General features: G+C 45.1%; 1 protein-coding gene across 1 annotated transcript in view; it reads right to left on the bottom strand.

Moving 5' to 3' along the window:
• INTS1 (integrator complex subunit 1) overlaps positions 1–13,039 on the bottom strand; it is a 385,650-nt gene that overhangs the window by 288,180 nt on the left and 84,431 nt on the right. The window contains exons 12-15 of the mRNA XM_082260644.1: positions 10,829–10,937; positions 10,562–10,682; positions 6,601–6,678; positions 5,306–5,463 (exon numbers count right to left, since the gene is read on the bottom strand). Coding sequence (XP_082116770.1) covers positions 5,306–5,463; positions 6,601–6,678; positions 10,562–10,682; positions 10,829–10,937 — 466 coding nt within the window. The remainder of the gene's footprint in view (positions 1–5,305; positions 5,464–6,600; positions 6,679–10,561; positions 10,683–10,828; positions 10,938–13,039) is intronic.

Genomic DNA, 13,039 nt, shown 5'->3' with positions numbered 1-13,039 from the left:
ACACCTGCCGCACTGAAAATTCTGCGGCCAAAAGAAACATCCGAGGATGCCAAAAGGTGTGCTCAGACGACCAAGTCGCCGCCATACACACCTGAGCCACCGAAGCCTGATGGCGAAAAGCCCCAGAGGCACTGATGGCCCGAGTGGAATGAGTCTTTACAGGGAAAGGAGGAACCTGACCCCTAACGCTATAGGCCTGAACCACATTCTGTCTGATCCATTTTGAAATGGTCGCTGCGGACGCAGCAAAGCCCTTCTGAGGTCCCTCAGGAAGAACAAACAAGGAATCAGACTTTCTGACAGACTCCATGGCAGATAGGTAAAACCTAATAGCCCGTACCACAGCTAAAGAATGCAAGGCCACTTCTTTGGGATGCTTAAGCGAAGGCATAAACAACATCTTCAGTAAGGTGGAAGGAAGAGACCACCTCGGGAAAAAACGACTGGTTTAGTCGCAAGACTATCTTGTCCCTATGTAGCACCAGATAAGGTGAACGGCAAGACAAGGCTGCTATCCCGGACACCCCGCGAGCAGATGCGATAGCCACTAAGAAGGCAACCTTCTGGGATAAAACAGGCAGAGGAACATCACTGATGTTCTCAAAAGGATATCGTTGCAAACCTGACAACACCAAATTCAAGTCCCAAGGAGGCACCGGAGCCTTCCTAGGGAGAGGCAAATGACGCACCCCCTGAATGAAAGGGCGAATCAACGGAATGGTCGCCAGGGGGCGCTGGAAAAAGACGGCCAAAGCCGACAACTGGCCCTTAACCGTGGTCAGCGCTAAACGCTGATCTATCCCTTCCAGCAGGAAGGCCAAGACCTTTGCTACTGAGAAGGCACGCGGGTGAAGACCCCGCAAACCACACCAGGTAAAATAGGCTTTCCCGGTGCGATGATAAATCTTCCTGGAAACCGCTGTCTGAGCCTGCAGTAATGCAGGAATGACCGCATTCAGAAGACCCCTATACCTCAAGACGTGGCTTATAACAGCCACTCCGTTAAAGCCAGCGACAGTAAAGCAGGATGGAAGATCCGCCCTTGAGACAGAATATCGGCTCCCAATGGTAGCCGCCAAGGAGGTCCGACGGCCATTTGTATGATGCCTGCATACCACGGGCCACCATAACCACCGAGATTTGTGCCGACGCCACTCGGCGAAGGAACCTGGATAACAGTTGAATCGGAGGGAAGGCATACATCAGTCGATATTGATGCCAGAGGATCGTGCGTTCTGGACGCAAACCAATATTAGTTTGTTGTTCAGACGGGACGCAAACAGATCCACGTCCGGAATCCCCCACCGGATACACAGGAGTTGGAACACTCCTGGATGTAGGGACCATTCTACCCGATCCCGAGCCTGGCGGCTCAAGTTGTACGCCTGCCAATTCTCCACTCCCGGAATGTGAACGGCAGAAATTGCCAGAACATCAGTCACGGCCCAACTTGAATCTCTATCACCTCCAAGGATGCTCGGTGTACTTCTGGCGCCCCCTAGGTGATTGATGTCAGCCACTGCCGTGGCGTTGTCCGTCTGCACTCGGACTGGACAGCCCCAAAGTTGGGATGTCCACCGGAACAAGCAAAGCTTTACCGCTCGAAGTTCCAACACGTGTATTGGGAGTGAGGCCTCCCCATGGACCACCGACCTTGGGCAGACAACTTGCACAGTACTCCACCCCAGCCCAAAAGGCTGGCATCCGTGGTTAACACTTACCATAACAGAGGCCAAAATGACCGGCCCTGAGTAAAGGCCGGCGATTGGAGCCACCCCAAGAGGTCAAGTCTCACTTGACGACTGAGAGAAGTTCTCATGTCCAAGGACTGAGGAGTCCTGTCCCGTCTGGCCAAGATCTCTGCTTGAAGAGATCTGGCGTGAAATTGAGCAAACGGAATGGCCTCAAAGGCCGACACCATCCTACCCAGCGACCGCATACAGGTCCGCAGGGAGGAGAGATCCTTGTCTCTGAGGGACTTGATCTCCCAAACCTGGGCAGAGTCCAGGACCATGCCCAGATACTGAATATGCACTGACAGTGTCAGTGTCGATTTTTGGACGTTCATGGTCCAACCAAATTCCTGAAGGTATTTGGATTGTCACGGACAGATCCTGCAACAGGGTTACAGCTGAGCTGGACCTTAACAGGAGGTCGTCTCGATAACCAAGGACGGCAATCCCCTTTAAACGCATTAAGCTAATACAGGGGCCAAGACTTTGGTGAAGACTCAGAGCCGAGGCGAGGCCAACGCCACAAACTAAAAATGCTTCCCCGCTACTGTGAAGCGGAGATATCTCTGGTGACCCTTGAAAACAGGGATGTGGAGATATGCATCCTTCAAGTCGATGGAGACTAGAAAGTCCCCTGGACTTAAAGACCCTGCTACAGATCCAATAGATTCCATTCAGAACTTCTGCACCTGCACCTAGCGGTGTAGTGACGTCAGATCCAGAATAGGACGCACTTTCCCCTCTTTACTGGGGACAGTGAATAGGTTGAAGTTAAAACCCCTAAACCTGTCCTGCACAGGTACTGGTATAATAACTCCCTGGGTGAGCAAGTCTTGCACCGCCCCCCGGATGTTTTCGAGGCGGTCGGGCGACCACCCAAGGTTTGATAGAAAGAACCTATCTGCAGGGAAGGACCGAAAACTAGATCTTGTATCCCGAGCGAAGCAGCTTGTGAACACACCTATCCGGAATCTCGGACAACCAAGGTTTCTGGAACCACTCAGACGTCCCCTCACCACAGCTACAGGTGAGGGTGTCCCTTCATGAAGAGATGGATTGTGTCGCCGAACCAAGTGAACTGGTCTTGGACTTGCCTAACCACAGTGCTTGAAACAGCAAAATCTGCTCCACAGTCAGGCACCTTGTCAGTTAGGCCATACAAGCTAGACTGACCACCTGGGATTTAATGGTCCCCCTATACTGCGCCCCGACGGCGCGAAAAGACCGGGGAGGTTTATCCATTGCGGCCTGGGGTACAAGAGTACTCTTACCCATAACCATGTCATCTGGAGTGTCCCCAAGAGACGAACTCCAACATACGGCAATAAGCGTGGTCCACCAACCAACTTTTAAACCCATTACCAAAGCAAACACAGGCTTCAGCAAGGAACCCGCTACCAGATAGATGTGGCGGGAAAGTGTCTCCCCCCCGCCTATCCGCCGGGTCTTGAAACATCAGGGAATCCGCCACGGGCATTAAAGTGGCTTTGTTTAACCTGGACACAGTGTGGTCCACCATAGGAGCCACAGTCCAGCTAGAATCCACCGGATCCACAAAGGGATAACGGTACTGAAATCTCTTGGGCACCACAAACATATGTTTGATACGGCACCATTGGTCATTCACTGTATCGTGGCACTCCTCGGGACAAGCATTTTATGGGCTTTGCATGTCCCGAAGGAAACACGCTTACCCGACAGGGGGGGGGCTCATCATCCAAATTTTACGTTTCCTTAACAGAGCTGATAAGCGCGTTAACCACAGCGCGGTACCGCGCTGATCCAGAGGACTAATCCTCCTCCTCCCCATCCGACTGAGAGGACAGGGACCCCCCCCCCCAGGGGGGACGTTGTCCGTGGCAACCAAATCTGGCACTGAATCAGAAGACAGAGGGTATAGGTTGTTTTTTAGAAAACCCGGTCAGACATCAGCAAATCCACTGTTGATGCTAAAGTCGCAAGTGCAGCAGATAGAGAGGCTATGGAAGCGGACTCAGGAGCATCTGAACCACCCACCAGGCCGGTGGGGAATTTGCTATCCTGGGACTCCAGAATAGCAATACACAATTTTAGTGACGGTGGCCCTTTAAATCGGCGATTCACATGGCCCCCACCGCAAAACTGCACCGCAAATGGAGACCTTGTCCCTTGCTACAGGAACCAGTAAAAATGAGTGCTAGCAGGAATACGGGCCAGATAAAACCAGTAAAAAGCCCCCCAAAGTGTGCTATACTTGCCCACGCTGCTGAGGATCTGAAGGAAGGTGGAGGAAATGACCTCACGCCCCTAGAGGCAAAACCAGCCCTGAGCCATAAGAAAATGGTTGCCAATAGAAGTCAATGGGGAGAAAAGCCCTGGGAAAATGGCCGCTGCCCACAAAGGACATCATGCCCACATTAAAGATGGCGCCCGATCGGCGCCAAAAGGATGACAGAAAATGGCTGCTGCCCACACTATGAGAGCGAACAGCCTGCCCACACCCAAAATGACGGCCGCGGGGAGTAGCGCTAATTGCGGCCCCAAAACACCATGCACTGGCCCCCACAGAGCGCCACAAGCACCCCTGGGACGTAGGAGACCCCCACACCCCCCCACACCGCGGTCAAACTGCGACAGCGCCACCGCAGGGACAGGGAAGGGACATACAGGAGCCGCACCTACAGCCATGAGGGGGATATCACAGAACCCATACCTGAACTGTCATCCCCAAACAGAGGGCCCACATACACACCCCAACAAACATGGTCCAGAGACAGAGGGGTAGTCATGGTACTCACCGGTCCAGCGAACGTGGGCACCGCTCTATGTCAGGAAACCTCCCACCCTGAGTGGGTGTGCCGTCAGCCGAAGGGGACGCTAGTAACACGCGGGCGTACCGCAGTTGAGACATCCCAGCGAAGATAGCAACTTCACAGGCTCATCCCTGACGCCAGGGACACTGTCGTTTGCGAGGCCTGGATGTACCAATAACCTAACACTCGATGGCAGGCTGGGAGTCCGTAAGGTTCTAGAACAACCAGTGCGAGGACCAGCTCTGCAAACGCTGTAGTCTTCTAAATTCTGACTAACTAAGCGAAGGAGAAAATAAAAAGCTATCTTTTAAAAGAAAAAAACACTTTTTTAGAGAGAAAACATAAAAAGAAGAAAAAAGCTGAGGCCTAAGTCTCAGCCAGGGAAACCCAGCCTACTCCTGAGCTAGGCAGCAGAAAACTGATAAGATACAGGAAGTAGCTGGTGGATAATGTTTGTAGGACAGCCCCCTAGAGGTGCGTCTAGTTAAAAAAACCTGTTTTTATTAACCAATTAATAACTGCCTAGCTTACTCCTGGAGTGCACAGCCATTACCCAATTAGGAGCGGTGACGACTGTGAAAGGACGTAAGTGAGAAAACATTTTCAGAGAGTAGAGTTTAGGCCCAAACAAAAATAAATTCACAATATCCACAAAAGCATGTCTGTGCCATTTATATACCATTTCTAATCTATTCTGATGTGTAAGAGGTTATGTCACACAAGCTGTGTCACCATCACACTGCCCCAGGTCCTAAAACACTTGCAATGCAGACTACTTACCATCGGCTTGGACAGCTGCTGCCCTTTTTACCAGGTGGTCAGCAAGCTCCATGGCATCTGCTGGGCCGAGAGGAAGTTCACGAGAGAGGCCAATGACAAGGATACGCATTAATGTATCTTCCAGAAGGGGCACTTCCGAGCACAGGCGAAGAAAAAAACTTGGTGAAGAGAAAGATACTGAGTAAGCTAGTAGCATAAAAGAGCAATAGCATAAATGTATAGGGATATGAAAAGTGGTCTGCAAATTTATTCTATCATTTTCATTCTGCTTAATCCAATAGTTTAACCACTTCTGCTCTAGAACAACTTTTTCATTTTTTTGCACACATGTAAAAATCTGCATTTTTGGTCATAAAGTTGCTTAAACCACGCAGAACAATATTATAATACAGGATTTATATAACAGTTTGCGCAGCATTTTACAACATGTGGGCAGACAGTACTGTTACAATACAATTCAATACAGAAGAAATCAAAGGGCCCTGCTCGTTAGATCTTACAATTTAAAAGTAACATTTTATGTCAGCGGCACTGCAGAATAAAAAGATAGTTGCAATTTTTTACGTTGCATGTTATTTGCACAGCTATTTATCAAACGGGTATTTTCAATAAAAATATAATATTAATTTTAGTGCACATAAACACAATACTATACCCAGTTTTTTGTAAAGTATAAAAGAAGTTGCAGAGAATACATAGATTCCAAACATGTGAAGTCTTAAAGTAGAATTATAGGCAAAACATTTGCCCATTGCGGAGATTTCCCTTCACTTCCTGTCCCATAGTCAAGCAGGAAGTGAGAGGAAATCCCTGCAAATCAAGGGCATTTCTTGGGAACCTCCAGGTCACCAGAACTAGTGTCCTAATTGCAAGATTTCCGTTTGTTTTCTTTTTTGGGAACAAATGAAAAATTTAAGATTTTCTTTTAATTTAACTTTTAAGGATAATAGTAAACAGGACAAATAGAGAGGGTGAATCTCCTTAACGGTGGCACAGACAGCAATAAAAACTGACAGGGGTGCTAAACCCTCTTCACTCTATCCACAAAAATAAATAAAATTTCCGCCTTTAGTTATACTTTAAAATTGTGTATGCCTGTGATATTCCGAAAAACGATTGTACCCAAAAATTATGGCCTGTCCAAAAAGCTGACAGTTAAAAAAAAAAAAAATAAATGGATTTACATTAGTCCTTGACCCATTGTGATCCATTGACAATCCCCCATGCCAAAATTAAAAGCCACAACAGCTGCATTCTATTACTTGATGGGTTATATATATATAGAGTACTCATACTTGCGGTCACTTTCTGGTGGCCAGTTGTCCCACTTGTAATAGGTCTCTGGCTGTTCAGTAAATAGGACTTTATGCAAACTGTGGAATGATAAAAAAGAGGACACAAAAAATAAAACAAAAGCATTTACTTTAAATACTATACATCACAGATTTAAAGTCAAAATCTGAAACAAAAAAAAGGTATTTCTGGGTTTAATGAAAAAGAAAAAAACACTGCATGTATTTTCAAATGCAACTAGTGTAAATACTTTAATTAGACTTGATTTCAGCTTCTTGTAATTTGCTGTACAGCAGCACTCTGCTGTGTGCCCAGTCAAGGGTACTCGGAACACATATGCTGACAAGGAACATGCTAACAACAGAGTAGAGCGATAGCCAGACTAGTCTGCTGATGCTCCTTAACTGTCCCATTATAAGCTGAGAGCAGAAAGGTAACCTGGTTGTGTTGCTTGAAGCCGCTTTCACACATGCAGACCATTTGTCTGTTATCAACTATCCATTGATGGATGAAAAACAGACATCAACGCATCTCTAAGGAAAAATGGATGATCGTCCATTGACATCTGCTTCCATCAACATCCGTTTTTTGGAACGGATCAAAGCCCTATTTTTCTTCCATTAAAAAAACGGATCGCATGAAAAACGGATATAAAACAGAGAATTGGTCTGTTTTTGCATGAAAAAATGGCTCTGAGACTGCTGTAGAATGTAAAAAATTGATGTGAACGCCATCCGTTTTTTCTTTAAAAAAGTGATTGAACTGCTGAAACGAATGGTGTACGTGTGTGGCAGGCATAACTTAAAATCAGATCACCAGGCAAATACCTGATAGATATATATATATAAATATATATATATATATATATATATACACAGTGGGTACGGAAAGTATTCAGACCCCCTTAAATTTTTCACTCTTTGTTATATTGCAGCCATTTGCTAAAATCATTTAAGTTCATTCTTCTTCCTCATGAATGTACACATAGCACCCCATACTGACAGAAAAACACAGAATTGTTGACATTGTTGCAGATTTATTAAAAAAGAAAAACTGAAATATCACATGGTCCTAAGTATTCAGACCCTTTGCTCAGTATTTAGTAGAAGCCCCCTTTTGATCTAATACAGCCAGGAGTCTTTTTGGGAAAGATGCAACAAGTCTTTCACACCTGGATTTGGGGATCCTCTGCCATTCCTCCTTGCAGATCCTCTCCAGTTCTGTCAGGTTGGATGGTAAACGTTGGTGGACAGCCATTTTTAGGTCTCTCCAGAGATGCTCAATTGGGTTTAAGTCAGGGCTCTGGCTGGGCCATTCAAGAACAGTCACGGAGTTGTTGTGAAGCCACTCCTTCGTTATTTTAGCTGTGTGCTTAGGGTCATTGTCTTGTTGGAAGGTAAACCTTCGGCCCAGTCTGAGGTCCAGAGCACTCTGGAGAAGGTTATTGTCCAGGATATCCCTGTACTTGGCCGCATTCATCTTTCCCTCGATTGCAACCAGTCGTCCTGTCCCTGCAGCTGAAAAACACCCCCACAGCATGATGCTGCCACCACCATGCTTCACTGTTGGGACTGTATTGGACAGGTGATGAGCAGTGCCTGGTTTTCTCCACACATACCGCTTAGAATTAAGGCCAAAAAGTTCTATTTTGGTCTCATCAGACCAGAGAATCTTATTTCTCACCATCTTGGAGTCCTTCAGGTGTTTTTTAGCAAACTCCATGCAGGCTTTCATGTGTCTTACACTGAGGAGAGGCTTCCATCGGGCCACTCTGCCATAAAGCCCCGACTGGTGGAGGGCTGCAGTGATGGTTGACTTTCTACAACTTTCTCCCATCTCCTGACTGCATCTCTGGAGCTCAGCCACAGTGATCTTTGGGTTCTTCTTTACCTCTCTCACCAAGGCTCTTCTCCCCCGATAGCTCAGTTTGGCCGGACGGCCAGCTCTAGGAAGGGTTCTGGTGATCCCAAACGTCTTCCATTTGAGGATTATGGAGGCCACTGTGTTCTTAGGAACCTTAAGTGCAGCAGAAATCTTTTTGTAACCTTGGCCAGATCTGTGCCTTGCCACAATTCTGTCTCTGAGCTCTTCAGGCAGTTCCTTTGACCTCATGATTCTCATTTGCTCTGACATGCATTGTGATCTCGAAGGTCTTATGTAGACAGGTGTGTGGCTTTCCTAATCAAGTCCAATCAGTATAATCAAACACAGCTGGACTCAAATGAAGGTGTAGAACCATCTCAAGGATGATCAGAAGAAATGGAAAGCACCTGAGTTAAATATATGACTTTCACAGCAAAGGGTCTGAATACTTAGGACCATGTGATATTTCAGTTTTTCTTTTTTAATAAATCTGCAACAATGTCAACAATTCTGTGGTTTTCTGTCAGTATGGGGTGCTATGTGTACATTCATGAGGAAGAAGAATGAAGCTTTTGTACTTGAACTATAGTACGTGAAATAGAGCTACTATAGGCAACAATGTATGGAAAGTGCAAATGTGCATAACTAAAGCAAGCTTGGGAGAACATGCTGTATGTATATTGTATAAATTATGTTTGGTGAAGAGAATATACCAAACATTATCATTTAAGGAATTGTAATCAAGAAATTATTTAAAAAGATCCTGCATGACTGAAACTAGAAAGTTTTACTTTAAGAGGTTGTTAACCTCGGACATGAAATATGAACAAAGCATATCCCTCTATAATGTGTACTTGTCTCAATCCAGAGTACTAAGTGTCATTTGCTGTCTGCTGCTTCATTCATCTGCTATCAGCATGAATCACTTCTGACAAGTTTTCCTGACACCAAGAGAAAAAAGGTGACAGGGGAGGGATTTCCAGCACACAGCTTGCGATTGACAGCCTCAGCTCTGTTTCTGTTTGAAGGGTGTGGGTATTTCCTCCAATCAGGGCTTTAAGCTCCTCTCACTGAGCTCTGCAGAGTGTAACTTGAGCTCTCTGACCCTGTTTTCTGAAAGCTTGGACAAGCTGTATAAATTCTGAACTTTGAATGGCTGGAGAGAAGAAAAGATGCAGATAAAAAGGTACAACATAAACAGGGGATTTGTTTAATTTCTGTGCATCACCTGAGGCTAGTGACTTCACTGGGCATATGTAAGGGTTTACAATCACTTTAATGTATTTATCAAGTAACTGCAAAATACAGTAAAGCGGTAGTAGTCCGCTTTGTGGTTTTTACCTACAGGTAAGCCTATATGTAAAATGAATATCTCCTAAATGGACCGTTTGAGAGATATTCACAATGGATGCAGCCAGTGACGTCACCGGTGAATGCGCTCTGAAAGTCTGGCACACTGTAAATGCATGGGGTGACGTCAGCGCAGCTCCAGCCACTCATACAGCTGGAGCCCGCAAGGAAGACCAGGGGGAAGATGGAAGCCCTGTCAGCAGTGACAACACGCTGCTGGAGGGCTTTGTTCCAAGGTAAGTATTTCATAATGTGCTAGCATGCGATGCATAACAGCATATTATGCAATTGCCTTACAGGGATTTTTTTTCTTTTTACTGCTGCGGTTCCCTACTGCTTTAAAAGATTAATGTGCAGTCTGAATATAAAATTTCTAAAACACTATAAAGTTAGAGGGTAGTGTTATTCTTTAAAACCTATAGTTCTGCAGGTTCCTAGGTCACTTTTTTTGTCTCTGGTCTGCTCAATAACTTTTTGTAAATGTCATACACCTATACAGTCCCTGGACAGACTCTGAGCTGACAACCTCACGATACTCTATGGTATTCCCCCGTTGCTCCTCCCCTGGCAGCTATATAAAAGGTCATATATAGAGACATTTCCAGAAGAGGGCTATGAGATGCAAGGTGGGAGAGCGCTGTGCTAGGGAATAGACTCTTCTGGGTTAGTCAAATTTTCTAGCAAGTTGAAAGGCACATTAAAAGTGAATAAAAACAAATTATAAAAAAGGAAAAATATTGACTATTATACCAGTGCACATAATCTTTTGGTGGCAGTTTGCTGATGGATGGTACCACTGTATGAAGCCACCACACCGCATCCCGCTGAATCGCAGCAATCTGGTTCTGAAAGGAGCGCAGTACCTCTAAACCTATGAGACGACATATAAATATTAGAAAAAGAAAAAAGTAGTTACAACTATACAGAACAAAATCTATGAAAAAAAACAGGTAACTCATGACACTATATTTAGCAATATATATAGCAAACTGGCTTTAATAGATAAGGGGATCTTACTCTTTTTCTCTCCCTTGTCCCAAGCAATTCCTGCTTCTTTCACTTGAACTGTAATCCCCAGCATCATAGACACTGCAAGCAGATCAGTGATATGTATAACAAAGCGTTCCTGAAAACAGAAAAGAGTAGAGCTATTTAAACAATCCAAAAGGACAAATGTTTCTCCTAAATTCCACACATTTCCTGTCTCTAGCAAAGTTAACATGTAGGAATAGGAACCTTGGCCAGACTTGATTTGCTGTGCCAGACAGTTTCAAAACTGAATATCTTTCCTAGTTTTTAAAAAAAACTGCAATAATTTGAATTTTTATTTGCTAGTAAATTCCATATCTTGGAGTACAAAACAGGATAGCAAATCACAGACCATGGGTTATATGCCGTTAATTTCAGGTGTTTGGCTACTGGCAAATCTGTGCTGGGAACACCCTCAGTGCACCTTTGTATAACCCCACCCACTCAGTGGGACCACAGTTTTGTAGAACACAATATGGAGAAACAGAGGACAGAGGGGGGGGGGGGGAGACCTTTATCCAGTCATGTACACTCTAAGATATGAAATGTACTTGTAAATCAAAATCCCATTATTAAACGGAGGGGCAGGCAACAACACAGTAAAACAAAGCAGAGAGACCCACAGAAGCAAGGACCTTAAACACCTTGAAGCACCATGTTGTCAAAGCTCACATCATCAGAGGCCTGAACATCAACCTACACCTAGTAAAACCTTTAAAAATTTAAACGGAAGAACAGGTGGTGGCCTTGCAAACCCGCATAACAGATGCTTGATGCTGAAAGGTCCAAAAAAGATCTACAGATTTGGTAGAATGAGCCCTTACAGGGAAAGGAGGAACCTGTTCCTTGAGGATGTAAGCCTTGGAAATGAGCAACCTGAGGCACCTTGTGGAAGAGGAAGCAAGATGTCCCTTCATTGGCCTTTAGGGAGGACAGAAAGGTACATGACTACATCCAGGCAATGAAACAAAATGTTCTTGGTGTGTTTTGGAGCAGGACATATGGAAAGGAGGACAATGTCATCACTGAGGCAAAAGGAAGGAGTCACCATGGTGCAGAAGGAGGGTCTGGATCTCAGGATCACCATGCTCCCTCTCTGTAAGACAAGAAAACGCTCCAAACAAGCAAAGGGCCGCCAACTTAGGAGACATGCCTGAATGGGCACCAGAAAGGCCACTTTACTCATGAAATGCCCCAATGAACCACCCAGCATCAGTTCAAAAGGAAGTTTTTGAAGAACCAAAACGACCAAATTCAAGCCTAATGGAAAAAAACAAAGGAGGTCAGCGTGGGCGATTTAAATAAGCAACCCCATACATAAAGACTACCGTTTTTTATTTTGCTAATGCTACAAAGAAAAAATGAGGGGTGGCTCTCTGTCACGATGGCTTTCATTTACGGAAACCAAAATACTAAAAGACAAAGAAGAGCAATACTTATTGGTGAAAGGGGACTTGGGAGAGAACTTGGTAACATTTTTGGTTTATTATGCCCCTAATACGAACCAGGTGGCCTTTTTCCATTCCTTACTTCGATCATTAGCACCGGAATTCAAGGGGGGATGTCATGTTGGCCAGTGACTCTAACCTGGCGCAGGATCATATATTAGACTAGTCTCACATATCTTGATTGCATCACCACCTAAAGAAGGCCGCAAACTTGCTCAACTGTTACATCATCATGATCCTATTGACACTTGGAGGGAGGCCAATCCTACCAATTGAGACTACTCCCACTTTTCTAGAGCCCATAATCGCTATTCACGCATTGATCATGTATTTCAACTCTCAGGGCTATTACCCACATTGCTCTCAGCTAAGATAGTCTCAACGCCCTGGTCCAACCACAACCCTGTAGTTTTGTTGTTCCCTAATTTGACAATTAAATTTGCTAAGTCTCATTGGCTAGTAAAAACAAATCTATACTCAATAACTAATCTTACTGCTTAGATATCATTACCCACTTGAAAGCTTACTTTGATATTAATAAGGTAGAGGACAAAACTACTGCCATCAATTAGGCAGCAGACGAAGCTTCTGTTAGGGGTTTTCGGATTCAGTTGAGGTCCAGACTTAGGAAAGATTGCAACAAGGCGATTATTGCCAAAATGAAGGAATATAAAGCCCTAGCTACCCAACACAAGCGTTGCCCACACCCTGATTTGTTGACGAAACTCGAACGCGCCCGCACAGAACTTAA

Source organism: Pelophylax lessonae (genome assembly GCF_965119305.1).
Source record: "Pelophylax lessonae genome assembly, chromosome: 6".
Taxonomy (NCBI): domain Eukaryota; kingdom Metazoa; phylum Chordata; class Amphibia; order Anura; family Ranidae; genus Pelophylax; species Pelophylax lessonae.
The sequence above is the reverse complement of the archived record's forward strand: the minus strand, read 5'-3'. Positions and strand labels throughout refer to the sequence as shown.